The 16,188-nt window shown below is 42.0% G+C and overlaps 1 protein-coding gene across 1 annotated transcript; it reads left to right on the forward strand.

Annotated features, from left to right (window-relative positions):
- The first annotated feature begins 1,159 nt into the window (after nt 1-1,159).
- On the forward strand, nt 1,160-2,819 carry MAP1LC3C (microtubule associated protein 1 light chain 3 gamma). The gene is made up of 4 exons (XM_068409935.1): nt 1,160-1,217; nt 1,301-1,356; nt 1,497-1,603; nt 2,612-2,819. The coding sequence occupies exons 1-4, from the start codon at nt 1,160-1,162 to the stop codon at nt 2,817-2,819; spliced, it is 429 nt and encodes a 142-aa protein (XP_068266036.1).
- The last annotated feature ends 13,369 nt before the right edge of the window (nt 2,820-16,188 follow it).

Genomic DNA, 16,188 nt, shown 5'->3' on the forward strand with positions numbered 1-16,188 from the left:
GGAGCTTGTGCTGTGACTGAAGCTCATCACTTCCAGATCACGAGAAAAGCACAGCTCAGCAGCACGAAGGACTTCAGCCACTGGAAACTGTGCTCTGGAAAGGCTGGTTGAAAATCGTGGCATATGCATGCATAGTGCACACACACTGTAATAAAGATGTTCCTTTTCAAAATGATCTTAGGTGACAGTCATTGATTATGCCTTGTAAAAGCAGCCAAACCCATAGCTCATAAACCATAACTCATAAACCTTAGAAACTTCTAGTTACCCTTAGCCTGGTAGATCAAATAAAATGAAAATGACTATAGTTTAAAGACATAAGCAAAGAAAATGAGTAATGGGGGTCAATACCAGCCGTCCACTAAGATGACTTACATACACAACAACCAGCCTTGACTTAACTTTACTCCTTGCTGAGCCACGTCTGGCTGCAAAGCCATCTTGACAGCTGAAGTAAAAGCAGGTGAACAAGTGATCCAAAAGGCAGGGAATCTGTCTCATCATATTTGGCACACAGATGGACTTGAAGTCTGCTTGGAAACCCTTAAAATCATGACCATGCCTTAGAGACAAAAACAGAGTTAAAGCTCACCTCCCAAGTTATTCAGAAAATAACCAATCTGGTAGCCTGAGGATATGAAAAATGTCAGTTGTTTTTTTTTTTCTACAACTAAAGAAATAGTTTGAAAGCAGCTTGTAATTACGAAGAAGGTAACTGACCTTCTGGACTGCCCATCTGGAAAGGGAAGACAGATGGAGACAGTCCAGCCCTGCGCTGCACCCCTCAGTCACCCCACAGGGCAGTCAAAGACCTCTCACAAAGCGCTATATTGCGTGCAAAACATCCCGCAGTTTGGATCATTCATACCAAAGAAAGCCAAGAACGGGAGGGGTCTGCTCGGGCAGACTAGGGGCAGGCTCGCCAGCGGCGCGTTTCCCCTCCCCTTCGCGCCCCGCTGTCGGCGAGAGGAAAGCGGGCGAGGGGAGCCGAGCCCGGCCGGCAGCGCCGCGGGGCCGCCCCCCGCCGCCAGCCGCGCCGCGGGGCCGACTCTGCCCGCAGCACCGGGCACGGCGGGGCGGGGCCAGCGCCCGCCCCCATAAGAGCCGCGGGGCGGGGCGGGGGTGATAGCGGCAGCACTGGGAGCATCGCGGAGGGAGGATGCAGGCAGTGCCCGGGGCGCAGGCGGCCAGGCCGTTCAAGCTGAGGAAGAGTTTCGGTAGGGAGGGCGGCTGCGCGGTGGCGGGCTGCGCGGTGGCGGGGCTGTGCGCACGGGTAATGCTTTTCCTCTCTCCCGCGCAGCCACCCGGCTGGAAGAAGTAGCAGGAATCCGGGCGAAGTTCCCAACAAAAATCCCGGTAAATCTCTTGTTTTGTTATCGGGGGTTATTGCTGCTATGTAAAAAAAAAAAAAATGTTGGGAACCTCTCTCTAAAATGTGGGAGGGGTGGGGCGTGGATGGTTTAGGTTTTGATAAGTGTGACTCTGATTAAAAACAGGTAATTGTTGAGAGATACCATAAAGAGAAATACCTTCCTCTCTTGGACAAAACCAAGTTTCTTGTTCCCGAGGAGCTGACCATGATGCAGTTCATAACCATCATCAGGTAGGGAGCAAGCACCTGTGGGTCTGTGCTGCAGCTGGGGCTTGCTGCTGTTCCCTAAGCAGGTATTTTCTAGTGCTGTGCTGGAACAGCTTGCTTGCTTTGGTGGGGAGGAGGATTAAGGTATTAGTAATGCCTTCCCTCTCTTGCAAGTGTTTAAAGAAAATCAACAGAGGTTTTCTCAGGTGCATTTTGAGGAAAAAATGTGGTCTGTGCTTTCTGAATTCATAGTCTTTTCTTTTCCACCTAACTGTAATGAGTAAGGATTATATTGGGCTCCTGTTCTGCTTTCTTCTTGCTTGATGAACTTGGTACTTGGGCTCTGTGGTTCTCTTCTGCATATAGCTGTTACTGCCTTGCTCTCTTACTGCACCTTGCTGAATTTGCTCAAGTCCAAAGCAACTTTTAGGTGTGAGTGGAATGAAATGTGCTTTTAAGTTTTTCTTTATAAAACACTACAGGGAAGAAGACTCCCAAAGTATTTAGTGATGTTCTCTGACAAGGTATGAAAGCTATGTGCTTTCCAGCACACTATTTAAAGTATGGAAAAGATCTTTCTAGATGTTAACTTCAGTAAAAGATGCTTTTGGCTCTTGGATGACTTAGGTCCTGATCCTCGTATGTAACGTCTCTGAGAAGGACTCTTCTTTTGAAGGTAGACTTTAAAATAAGTGTAACAGACTATGCTGGAATCCTTTACTAGCTGTACTGCAGAAGCTTTTGGTTTCTACTCAGCACTTCTCTCTGGTAACTGAGAGCTCAAAGCCCAGGCTCAGTAGTGCTCATGGTCTAACAATGTAAGCCTTTCCTCAGAGCACAAGCCTTTTGGCTTCCAAGCATACAGTTAACTTCCTGCTGATGAAGACATTAAACCACATAATGACTTTACACAGCATTTCTTGTATGTAGTTCATGCAACTGCTCTGCCTAATGTGTTTTATAGACTAAAGTTGAAACCTTCTTAAATTTGCTAATGCTTAATCCTCTATTTCTCCTCCCTTCTTCAATTAGAAGCAGGATGGCTCTAACCGCTACACAAGCTTTTTACCTGCTGGTGAACAACAAAAGCCTAGCCAGTATGTCCTTGACAATGGCAGAAGTGTACAGGGACTACAAAGATGAAGATGGCTTTGTGTATATGACATATGCTTCCCAGGAGATGTTTGGATGTTTACTTGCTGCTCAAAGGAAAATTATGGAATGCCTTCAAGAAACTTAAGGTTGGGTCCATGTGCTGCAGTGAAGCAGTCTGCTATGAATCATGCCTGTGACATGAACCTCGGAGATGCTCCTTCCAATATGAGCTCTTGAGCTCCGTAGTGGGGAGTTATGACCCAAAAGCTGGCAGGACCAGCTTAAGGCAGAAATGCTGGTACACTTTTCCTAGATAATAATTTGGATATATATTTTTATATTTGAAGACACTATGGGGTTTTTTTGGAACTGCACCTCCGCTTTTTTTGCAATATCAATCTTTGCTATGTAACTGATTTTTAAGGTGTTCTTAAAGCCTAAGTCTAAGAGTAAAATAAAGAAGCTTTTAAGTATTGAGTTGAATGTTAGTTTTAATCTGGAGAAAGACTGTAAAAGTCTGTCTAGGAGAAGGTTCTAGAATAATTCTGGGAATCTGAGCTCAGTGCCTCTTAAATGAAGCATTGCTCACATAGCCACTCTGAATTTTTGAATGGAATAGCAAAGCTTAAATCAGGTCACACAGGAGCAAAATAATACCTATAAATGATTCATTAAGCTAGATAGCTGAGCTGCAAGATTAAGCAGACTGTACTAATGCTAGAGCAGGGTTCAAATACAGTGGTAAGTTTGACACCTGGATAAACTACTGTCAGCTGTTACAGAAAACAGAGTGTGACATAGATAACTGCATGTTTAAATAAGTAAAACTGATTGCTAGTCAGCATAACCTAAATGCAGATAGCATGACTTGAACTGTAGTTTAATCAAGTGTTCAAGAGTCTGTTCTTGCTACTGAATTCTGCTAGTCTGGTCTCTGTCAATAGACAGCCATATCCATCCCCTACAAGCACCTGCTTGTCAGGTCCCCTGAAGGACTTCAGTGAGCCTTCTTTCGAGGATGGATAGAGCTATGTGATGTACCCTGTGATTAACAGGCATACCAGTGTCTCTAGAAAATGTCAAAACTGTCATGTAGTGAGATGTTTATTCATCTAACACACAGGCTTGGTTCCTAAATATGCATTAAAGGAACACTTGACATGAGGCTTAGTCTGAAGTATATCTCAAGCTAGCTTTCCTGGTCTCCTCATATGTGAGGAATGTATGGGAAAGTTGTAAATGTTCTGATTGTGCATAATCAACTTAAAACACTAGGTTACTTAAAAATCTGTCCCAGTGTGCAGTTAATTAATCAACCTCTGGCAGGCTCAGCTTAGGATGGTCAAATTGTTACAATATGATGCAATTCTTCTGTTCAGTACCAAACTGATTTGCAGAATGATTAATGTAGGAATTGCTAGACTGCAAAGAAAGAAGTGTTGACAGTATTTAAATTATGCATAAGGAAAGAATGTGTGTGTAAGCTTTTTGCAGTGGTTCTCCTGCACTAATAATATCTTGAACTTAAAGCTCTGAGCAGACTTGGGTTCAAGCCTCTAAACCAGGGGGTTTAGAGGGGTACCTGCCTTATTGAAGGTGGTGTTTGCCAACTCATGTTTCATGAGCTGAGGAACAAAGAAATCATTGACCTGACTGACTCAGTGGAAAGGCTAAGGCTATGTAAGTATAGGTTATGAAAACACGTGGGCTTTGGGATCACAGAGTCTGCTTGGATAGATTTCACTTATGCATGTAATGGAAACAGTTTCCCTTGCACAAACTGAACTCAAATAGTCATTTGTTACCAGCCCTCAGGGAGGCAGAGACACCTGTTTGGCAGGAGCACCACACAGCCATGTTGAACAGCTGTGGGAACCTTGGTGGGGGAAGCAAGGGGAAGTCTTGCTATGTTCAAGCTCTCTTGGCAGTCTAAGAGCTGGACTAATATTTTGCTTCATTGACTCCTCTGTTTGTCTTCCTGTCTTGTATGATACTTGGTTCATGAAGAGAAAAGCACTACAGATTCTTGGCTGGAGCAATTTTATGTCTGACAGCCAACTTTCTTTGGTTTGTAATGTAGTGGCTGAGGTATAAATGTTGATCCCTCCAGCATTTATTGACGTTAGGCTATGGTGTCTAACAGGCTGAGTCACAGAGCCAGCCAAAAAAGTTACACAAGGAGAAGGTCAGTTGCAGGTAAAGAGCTTCCCTATAAACCTGTTTAAACTGGTCTGCTGAACCTAGATAGAAGTCCTGTGAGCTGGGAAAGCTTCATCATTGGGTAATAGTAATAGACTTGCATTTCTACCAGGCTTTAAAGCTGGTAGAATTAACTATCAAAGAGTTTTCAAAAAGTCTTAAAATAATAAACTAGGAGTTAGACGCCGAAATAAATTGGCTATCCTGCTGGTGGAGTTTCTTTAGTTTGACTAGAAGCTTTGGAGTCGACCTACTGTCTCTTGAAGCGCAAGGAACAAGGATTAGAAAAGAAGCAAACAGAAAAACTTTGCTCTGACATAAGCAGCTGAGATAACTGCAGCTGCTTCCAATGTAGCTGCTGTTTGAAGAGCTAATATTTGCTTGAGCAAATACCTATTGATCAGGGACAGGTACATAATTTTTTTGCAATGAAGGACACCATGCTGTGGTAAGTAAATTTTATACTTCCCAATGTACACCCTATGTAAAAATGGAAGGCAGAGATGCTGCTTTTTTGTAAAAGTATCTTAATTTCTGAATTATGATATGGACTTGTGTTCTTTAATATCCAAAATATCCACCAGAGAAAAGAAAACATTCTGAGGATACTTCTGTTTCTGCCGTAGACTACCAGATAAATCCTGGAAGGTGCTTGGTGCTCTGGCTTCAAAGTACTTACATATGTATGTGCTTTGCTGAAGTAACTTGCTAGATTGGGTCCAAAGCACTTGCCCCTTGTAAGATCAAGCACTGTGACCCATCTTCAGTGTCCTTTCAGTTTTATTGGTTTTATACTTGTAGATAAGTGTGGGATGAGGGCTGAAATTGCCCCTGTTGTTGAGGTCCTTTTTTTTGACTTTTGTGTAAATTAGAGTACTGGTAGAATTGTGACTAACAGAGCCAAGTAGAATCGTACAGGGGGAAAAAAAACATTAAGCTCTGTTTTTTGTAACTTCACCAAGGTACTAAAAAAGCTCTAATGTTAATAACAACAGGTACTGCTGGAGTTATTAAAAGGGAAATACAAGAGCAGCTAAAATATGAGGCTGCAACCTTGCTGCACAAAAATGATATTTTAATGAAAAATGCCATTTTCATGTCTAATGTATGCCTGCACAGTGACTGCTCTAGGAACAGGATAGTTTTCTTCTTTTCAAAAGACCTGAGCAAACTTCACTCCTGAGGCACATGCTGTGGGCTGTGTGCACTCTGAATGCTCATATGGGCAACTGACAAAGAACACAGCAGCAATTCAAAAAAAAAAAAAAACCACCTGTAAGCTCTTGGGTTTGATTTAAAAAAAAAAAAAGTCTTATTAATGCATTTGTATTTTGAGTGGATAGAAATGAATTTTTTTTCTGTGCCTGCTAAGAGTAGAGATTGAGCTGTCTGTACTTTCCTTGCCGCAGCTGACATCCTACAGCCATCTGCAAACAGCTACAAAATGTGTACAATACTTTATGGAGTGCAAATTGTCATTTGTTGCTGCAAGGCAAACATGATAACCTCAGCTTGGGCTTTAGCATGTAAGCAACAGCAGAAGCTTTCCAAACTGTTTGGATTTTAAAATTACTTAACATTGTGTGTGGGTTGAATAAATGAATGAATGGGGATACTAATCGTCTTGCTCAAGTACTGTAGGCAACAAGTCTTGTGAACTTAGATGGGCTTTTTACTGTTTTCCTGTGTTAACCACTTCCAGATGGTGGTAACTTCAGGGTAAAAAATACTAAAGATACAGTCTGTCACTTATTGTGTTTAACAGTGTATCCTCCTCTTCAAAGGTTTTTTTTTGTTTATGTAAGATACAGTAAGTTAAGGAAGTCAAATGAATTAATAGGACAGAATATATCCTTGAGCATCAAATTGCACTGCTGTATTCCCCTTTCAAGAAAGCCCCTATAGAAACTAAGTGGAGAAAACTAAAAGACCTAACTAGGAGAGAAACTATTATTAGAACACTGTTTTTTAACTTATGGAATATGAAGTGGAGGAAGAGAGAGGGAGGTTTTCTGTGGAAAACTTCCAAGGGATCCCTGAAAGGTGATTGAGAAATGCAATTTCATATGTTACAGTATGACCTATGTACAAAACTTCTAATGGCACACACACTTCCATTAAGGATCAATGTTCCAGAAAGCTTTCTAGACAGCATTCCTGAATTCCAAAATACCACATTATTTTCATACAATTTTGAATCACCCTGTCAAATTTTAGCCAAAAAAAAAAAAGGGTTCTGCCTATTAGCTTTCCTAAGATGCTTTGTAAGGGTAACTGTACCTAGTTTTTTCACCTGATATTTTTAGATGAGAATCATAGAATCATCATAGAATGGTTTGGGTTGGAAGGGACCTTAAAGATCATCTAGTTCCAACCCCCCTGCTACAGGCAGGGACACCTTTCCACTAGACCAGGTTGCTCAAAGCCCCATCCAACCTGGCCTTGAACACTGCCAGGGAGGGGAGCAGCCACAGCTTCTCTGGGCAACCTGTTCCAGTTTCTCACCACCCTCACAGGAAAGAATTTCTTCCTAAGATCTAATCTAATTCTACCCTCTTTCAGTTTAAAACCATCCCCCTTGTCCTATCACTACATGCCCTTGTAAAAAGTCCCTCTCCCACTTTCCTGTAGGCCCCCTTCAGGTACTGGAAGGCTGCTATGAGGTCTCCCTGGAGCCTTCTCCTCTCCAGGCTAAGAGCCCCAACTCTCTCAGCCTGTCTTCACAGGAGAGGTGCTCCAGCCCTCTGGTCATCTTTGTGGCCCTCCTCTGGACTCGTTCCAACAGCTCCATGTCCTCCTTATGTTGCGGGCCCCAGAGCTGAACACAGTACTCCAGGTGGGGTCTCACGAGAACGGAGTAAAGGGGCAGAATCACCTCCCTCAACCTGCTGGCCACGCTTCTTTTGATGTAGCCCAGGATACGGTTGGCCTTCTGGGCTGCAAGCACGCACTGCCGGCTCATGTTGAGCTTCTTGTCAACCATCACCCCCAAGTCCTTCTCCTCAGGGCTGCTCTCAATCCATTCTCCATCCAGCCTGTATTTGTGCTTGGGATTGCCCCGGCCCACATGCAGGACCTTGCACTTGGCCTTGTTGACCTTCATGTGGTTCGCACAGGCCCAGCTCTCAAGCCTGTCAAGGTCCCTCTGGAAGGCGTCCCTTCCCTCCAGTGTGTCAGCCACAGAGCTTGGTGTCGGTGTATGCTCTTAAGATTGCTTCTTAAGAGCACAAGTTTCTTGGGTATCTGCTACTTGTTCCTATACAGTCCACAACATGAAAAGGCAATTAGGTCCTATAATAAATAACAGTCTGAACCTAGTTTAGAGGAACATGAATGTAATGTTAAAGAAGGTGGCTGATGCCCTTAAGGCTCCCCTCTAAGAAGTCATAATCTTATCAGTCCCTGCCTATTGTTTTCTACATGATGCCTCTCTTGTGACCATAATGTTCCTATAGCACGCAACTGTAGCAGCATAGTCCCGGTGGGTTTTGAAGAACATACAGCAAGTATTAATGCCAGAGTTTGAAAAGCAGCACTGTCCCTTCCTCCCCCCCGGCAACAGACCCTCGGGAGGGAGGGAGTGTGCCCGACTGGGTGTATAGGGAGTTTCCAGAGCAGGCAAGGACTGAGGAGGGGCTGCTCAGGCTACTCAACACTTACATCATGTCCAGCAAGGACTGTAAAGGGCCTTTATGAGGCTGCTTATGATTTGTTACAGGGTGGGCTTGGCTGAAGGTGTTTATTTTTGCAAATACTCCAAGATCCTGGCTTCACTTTCTTTCTGTGTGTAACAGCGTGGTTTGGATCCTAATCAGACCTTCAGCCCAAGCCTGTTATATGTCAGAAAGGTGAGGATGTTATCGAGTGCATGGTCCTTGAGATGATGCAAAAAGAATCAAGTTCATCTGCCATTGATCAATAGATCCCTGGTAGACCCAAAGCTTATTTCCCGTTCTGAATAATAAAGCCAAGATTTTATGGCCTGCCAGATGGATTTTCAGGGAAATCTTTAGGTCAGCCAACCAGTGGGTGAGGAGAGGGGATGGAGTGGGACAGGGGGTTAAGCGTGTGTATCAGTGCTTCCACCCAAAGCAGCTGCAGCCACATATTCTTCACGAGCCTGCATGTGACTGACTGGAAAGCCTGAGCTTCAGTATGACCTCACTAGGGCAACTATTACACCCATTAGCTCACAAAGAGAAGTTATGAGAAAGAAAACATGCACACACATGCTCACAGATGGAGGGTGGATATATCTGTTTCCTGAATAAAAAGTGAATTCTCTCAATGGAAAAAACCACACAGGATGGTGCTGAAAGGAAGACATGGCAAGTAAAGAAATTCTATTCTTGGTGCTGGCACTACTTCACAAGGCGACTTGGCCCTTACTCTGAGAACTTAAATACTTAATGTCAAGTGATAGATGAGAGTATGGTCTCTGTCTGACCCTCCTCCCCTGAAATGCTGCATCTGTGATCAAAAATTAAAAGTCAGATAGTGATATGAGCTGCATATTTGAATGCTGACTGATTGAGGAAGAGTAACTCATTTTCCAGCAGCTTGATGCATTAGTCATCAACAAAATAGAAGAGCCATCAATAGGAAAAACAGCTGCTGTGCTACAGGTGAGGGCAGGATCACCAACTTAGTGCAGACACATCTGTGCTGTCTAGACTGTCAGGGTAACCCAAGCATTGCAGGGGTTATGAAGATAATTTTGCTATTCAAAACTGTATTGGCTCTGTTATAAACCTGTCAAAACTGTCAAGAGAGGCTGCAGTAGAAATACTGCATTTTCCTAGGAGGCAGCTGGATTTGGTCTAACCCTCAGCTCTTCCCAGCCATCCTCATGCTCACTGACTTTTGTTCCCATTTTTTTTTGGAAAGGGACCAGGCCTTCTGTGTCTGCAGAACCTGGGTACAGATTCCAAGATTGCTGAAAACTATAAATAATATGCCCTTAGTTGCCATGTAACAAACTTGTATGAGAATTTGCAGCTCTTCTGTTACTGTAATTCAGCCTATGTTGGAGCCACAAAATTTGGCTATGCCTCAGTCTCTCTCAGGCTTCTAAGCCTCTGTCATGTCTGGAGCAGCAGTTTGAACGGGATGGCTGAGGCTGTTAGTGCTGTTTAGGGAGCTCCCCCCCTTCCAGTGAATTTGGTTGAGAGAGAAAAGGTGTCACATCCCTTCTTGAATCAGCTGAAGAACAACTGTGTGTTTTAGCCTTGCTCATCAGTGTGAACTATTTTTGCCACAGGCACAACAAAGTAGGTTAATGTAACAGCTTAATTTTGTGCCCCAGCTCATCCAGCTGATTTTGCCACGGAAGTACGAGGATGCCTCACATGAGTTCATCCAGTGGCAGGCTGGTGAGAGGTGACAATCTCCAGGAAGAGGTTGGTGCAGAGGAGCATCCTTTATAACTCAACGGATAAAGAGTGCAGGAGACCTTGCCATGATTCCCTTTTCTACCTGAAGAGGCTGAGCCACACATTCCATACTGTGCACCCCCAGCAGCTCCTATCTCCCTGGATCCAGCACAGAAAATTAACTTTCTGCAGCTGGAAGCTAGAGCCTTTGTATGTAAAGCCCAGAGTGACAGCGGAGGTGTGTGGCTAAGGGGCTTGAACCCAGCTCCCCAGTCAGATCCCCAGCCTACCTTTCCTTTCTGAAAATAACTATCCAACTGCAAGATCTGTGAGAGGCTTCAGTTTTACTAGTGGAAAATTTAGGCAAAACCCAATAAAGTAAATGAAGCAATTCCAGTAGAAGCTGGAGCATGCACTGAAATTACTGCCTGGAGCCATAAAGGCTGCAGAGCTAAAGCTACCATGTTACAGTTCGTGGAAGGAAGCACTTATCCATAGGAGGTGGAGAAAAGAAGGAAAGGTCAAGCACTGTAGCAGACATGAAAGGTTTTATGTTTAATTTTCTGGAAAGTTTTTATTCAAAATATGGTTTTGCCAAGTATCTTGTTTCCCTATTCAAACTGCTGTATTTTTTCCCTATCACATCAATTTTACTTATGCTGGTTTGTCAGGAGGGAAAATCCAAATCTCAACTTATTTTCTATGAGGCAAAAGGTGAATTAAAGAAAATGCTTGTTGACTGTACAGTTACACTTGTGCGACTGCCATAAAAATTTGCAATATGTATGGGAACAGGCACTCGGGTAACACTAAAAAGCCAAAACAGAGGTTATTCTATTCTAGACATGTCTCCTCATTTTAAAATGAGGTGGAGCTTTCTGCTAATTCTTAGCATAGGAAGTTTTGTGTTTTGTGCAGTTTTTTTGATGTGTTTTGGTTACATATAAATGAGATCCACACACTTTTGGTCAGGCTATGCTTTATGATCTTTTACTAGTGAATGACTTGTTAACTGCAGTACTGCATAACAAGCTATAGTGGAGTACCTATATGTCACGTTACAAAATACAGCATGGAGGTGCAGCAGGGACCAGTTTGCCAGCACATGGAGCAGATAAATCTATAATAATTCATAATTCATAATATTTTGCATGCATAAGATCAAGAGCTGGCTAACAGTAATTTGCAGAGTGGGCACCCTACATGTATTTTCATCAAAGAGAATAAGAAATGAGAAACTGAAGAATGTGAGAAAAGATGTACTTTATCAAAATGTCTCTCCAAAAGTGCTGTAAAAAAGTCAGCAGGGTTCCTGCAGGCTGAGGCTGTGATGCCTTTTTTCAGAGCTTTCTCTACTCATAAAGAATGTCTTGAAACAGAAGTGGCTTTAGGATTGTGGCTTAGTACTCACACAGAGCTGAAGAAATATGTTTGGGTTCTCATTTGGAGGAATAAACCCGTGTCTATTGAGTGATTACATGACTACCTCTTTTGGAGATTCGGGAAAAACTCTGCAAGGAGATTCTACTGGTAAGCTTCCCTCCTCCCATGCCAGGCTCCTTCCACAACTGTTTCCAAAGCACTTCATTTATGAAACACACAAAACCTACACACACACACACATTATATACTGCTGAAACACAGCCTCATGTGAGGAGGGAAGAGGAATAGCCAAAAGTACACAGTTTCTAAAACAAAGGGAGAAAGAGGGAAGAAAGTTATACATGGCAGTGGAGTAAGGCTCTTGTAATCGAAGTGCCACGAGACTGCGCTTCAAGGTATCCTTCAATGCTTCTTAGCACAAGGTGGGACAGAGGAGAATGAGGATGAATGGCTGAAACACATTTACAGGAAAAATCCATCCCAATGTGTGTGTGCAGAAACCACACATCCTGACTGTTTGTTGATAATTATTTTCTTGATGCAGCAGTCCACTGTTTGGTAGCTAAATCAAATACTTCTTTAATAACTAATTACCTCTTAGTTCTCCTTGTACCTATACAGAGATACAGAAACTGTGTCCTGCTCCATCTTTTCTATGTAACTAGAGCCAAAGCTTGAATTGTAGTATTAGGGAAGGTTTGAATAGTTTCTTTGAAAGTACTTTGTAGATTCACAAAAATAGTTTTGAGAATTACTTTGCCCATCAGCAGATTTGTCTATGAATCGCAGCAGAACTTTACTGAAGTAAGAAAATAGTAAATAAAGGTTGCCTTCAGTATGTTTGTAAGCAGAGGAGCAAGAGTACAACATAACTTGTCTATGTATGGACTGTGAAGCTCAGTACGTTACTGTTGGTAGGCTCTTTGGTGGAGGATGTTACAGTCAAATTGAAGTTGGGAAAGACAGTCATGCTGCAAACTGAATCTTTTAGGCTGTATGTGTATACCTTCTCATTTTGATGTAGGGCCTACCCTTCTGAAATCTGTTAAGAGACCTTTGTTTTTTGTGAGATTAATATTCTAAGGAGTACAGATGGTAGGGACACTGAAGTCTGCAACACAACCTTAATCAATAACTGTTTGAGATTTTTTGAACAATGCTAGATTATGCAAACAGTAAAAGTAGCTGCTTCAAAGTTATTCTTGGTCTAGTTCTGAGACACTAGAGGAAACAAATCAGATGATTAACAAAAAACATCTACAGCTGTCCAGAATTCAAGGCTCAGACAGTTTCTGCTTTACTAATTTTAAACAGAGAATAGTTCAACAGTGATTCCAAAACTGTAGAAGTGAGGTCAGAACAAACCCTGGTGCTTTGTGAGGTTTGAAGCGAACATGCTAAATCTAATCAGCCTCACATCTTACATCATAGTTGCTACTACACCTGAATACTTATGTCTACCAGAAAAAGAATTAGTGATACAAAAAATGTGCTCAAAATCACACTTAATGATACTTTTATTTATACACATTTTCTTATTTCTGTCCTATTCTCAGGAGTGTTCAGCACCAGTTTTGCTCCAGAATAAATTGCTGAAGTTCTCTTTATTTAATTTTGGTTATTAAGTGTGAGCTAAGCACTTTGTAAAGACCTATTTTTACAAAATACTGGAAAGAGATGCTTTCTTCATAACTAACTCCTTGATTACTTTGCACCAGAAGTCATGATTGCATTGCAAGAGAACACAAAGGAAATCTATACATACTGGAGATCTTTCTCCTGACTAAAATTTTAATCATCTGCTTGACGTCATGGAAATTTACAAAGGTTTAGTCAATGTCAGCTCCTGCCTTTTTCTTCTTAACACTGTTTGCTTCACATCTGGGTTTAATCTCTGGTTAAACAAATCAGAATTTATGGAGTTTACCACAGAAATTGAGAAGTTTCTTATCTCCTTGTCCGCATACAAAGTATTTGCTAATAGAGTTGGTGCTCATCTAACACCCTTATTCCCTATTCCTTCTAAACAAATAAACCATAAACCCAAAAGCCAAAAAAATCCATGTAATAGCTAGTCCTGTGTATCTTATGGGTTTTGCAATAAGGAACATAAAAAATGTTGGCACATATTTTACAGGAAGGGTGAAAAGAGGGCTCTCATCACTGCCCGGGCACTATTCAAGAGGGATAAATGCAGAATACTTCATTTGGACAGGAGTAATCAGCTGCACAAATACATGATGGAAAACAACTGGCTGGTGGCATTTCTTCTTAAAAGAGTCCATGGGATATATTGAATCACAAGCTAAGCATGAGTCAACACTATCATGCTGTTGTGAAAAAAAGCAAATACCACACTGGGATTTCTAAACAGGACTAGAGCCTGCAAGATGTGTGAAATAAGCCTTCTGTTGTACTCAACAATGGGAGAGCTTTAGCTGAAATATTGCGTGTAGTTTACTGCACTCCAAGAAGAAAATGAACTAGCTGAGAATTCAGAGCGTAATGACTACGAGCAGAGATTTAGACTGTGTTCTATGACAAAAAAATGCAAGAACTGAGGTGGTTTAGCCTCAAGAAGAAAAGGCTGGAAAAGGGACATGATATTCCTCACAAATGAAAGGCTCTCTGAAATGGAGGGGGAAGAATCTTTTTCTCTTGTTTACATTGGCTATTACGAGAGGCAATGGGCTTAAATTGCAGCAAGAAAAAGCTCGGAAAGCTTCCTAATGAAAAAGGTGGTGAAATGCTGGGATGATTTGCCTGAAAAGATGTGGAGTATCCACTTCTGGAAGACGAGTCTAAATTAATCCTGCCATGAGGCAAGAGGAAGGTTTCTGGACGCCCTTTCCTGATCCTTGTTTCCTTCGATTCTGTGTTTTCTATTAAAAGATCTTTGTTCCTTAGACACAAAAACATTTTTCTTGGCAGTGAAAGTTCTTAGATTATACTGCTGAACTGCACACACTTGTGTAATAACAATGAAGGGGATGCAGAACTGTGGAGGGCATACAGGATCTTCTTATATTGTTTTTTTCTCTGAAGAAGATAAGCTCAATAGATCACTGTAGCACAAGGGAAGATTTGTTCCAGGAAAGCTTCTTGAATACTGATAGACATCAATCAAGCCCCACCATGCTGAGACTTCAACATTAGGGACAAAGGGGCTTAGCTGCTCTAGCCCCACTGCTTCTCCCTTCCTGCCTCTGCTATGCTATTTCACTGGCACTACCATGTGCAGCTGTACTATATTTTCATTTGCAAAGGTGCCCCAATCAAGGCTGCCACTCAAATACTTCTGCATGAGTGAGTGGAGCAAAAGTTGAGAGGGATGCCTGAGAAAAGGTTTGTGACACCATGAACTCAACTCCTACTGTCATGTCCGGCCCTTCTATGCCAAACTGACAAACCATCTTTAAACAGAATGTTAATATCAATTTGCCACAGATTACTTATGTATCAGAAAGGGGCTTTCTAGACCCCGCCCACCTCCCCATACTGTGCTTCATCTGAAATATGGAACATCTTTTTCTGGATTCTAAAAATATTTAGAAAGAAACACAACACCACAATTGCAATCAGAGTAACAACGGCTGAGAGGTACCAGACTGTTAATGTTTTCCAGGGCAACAAACAGGGAGTGAATTTGTGAGCAGAGCTGATTATCTAAATGGTTTTCAGCAGTTCCATCAAAAAATCAACCTCCTCTCCTGTCTCCCTAGAGCTCCACAACTCTCTGTCTGGCCTCTGGTGTTGTATCTTGCCTAGTACCTCAACTACATTATGTATCATAACATTTTTTCCCCACTTTTCAATTTCTCTTTCTAAGAGAAATTTCATCCTCTGTTACTTGTCATAAAGTGGAGACACTGCAGGTCAAGTTTTACTGCCATGTGGGTTTGCCTGTGTGTGCATCTCTACGATGCCTAAAATTTCTTTACAATCTCTAGGCTGAAAACATACATGTTAACCAAAACTAGTTTTCTTTACACATCACTTACGTACCACACACAGAAGATGTACAGCTTCCTTACTTTCACGCAGTTACTTTTATAGATCTGCTTTCAAAAAGTTTATACTAATGCAAGTGTATGGGTGTGGCTTCAAAACAGCATGAGGTGACTTAAACCTGTGCTGCTGCTGAAAGTGTTAATGCTTGAAACTAACCTGACAAAATCCAGGTCCATGATCCAGCTGTTCTCATGAGGTCAGCAGAGCCCCTACAACTGGGGAAATATCTGTGATCACTTGGCCGCTCATGCAAGTGAATCCTACAATTAAGGCAAGTATTATATCCCTATTAAAGAAGTAAAGTTGAAGAATGAAGTTATACTCTGACTTTCCAAGAATCAAATGGCAATTACCATTGCTGGACCATAAAAGAGTAATTGTTGGTATCCCTTAAGACATTTGAAAACTCAGAAAGGACTAACTAAAAGCTAATATTGTGACAGTATTTTGAAAGAGTAAATGAATTAGCAAAAGCAAACACACACCTTCCAGCCTGATATCAGTAATGGTAGGGCATATCAAAGACTTGATTAACTGAGAGTTTAAAAG

Source organism: Nyctibius grandis, chromosome 1, assembly GCF_013368605.1.
Source record: "Nyctibius grandis isolate bNycGra1 chromosome 1, bNycGra1.pri, whole genome shotgun sequence".
Taxonomy (NCBI): Eukaryota; Metazoa; Chordata; class Aves; order Nyctibiiformes; family Nyctibiidae; genus Nyctibius; species Nyctibius grandis.

Coding starts and splice junctions, on each gene's coding strand:
- MAP1LC3C (XM_068409935.1), top strand. CDS start 1,160: ATGCAGGCAGTGCCCGGGGCGCAGGCGGCCAGGCCGTTCAAGCTGAGG. Junction 1,357..1,496: donor AGTTCCCAACAAAAATCCCG/GTAAATCTCTTG, acceptor GATTAAAAACAG/GTAATTGTTGAGAGATACCA. Junction 1,604..2,611: donor CAGTTCATAACCATCATCAG/GTAGGGAGCAAG, acceptor TTCTTCAATTAG/AAGCAGGATGGCTCTAACCG.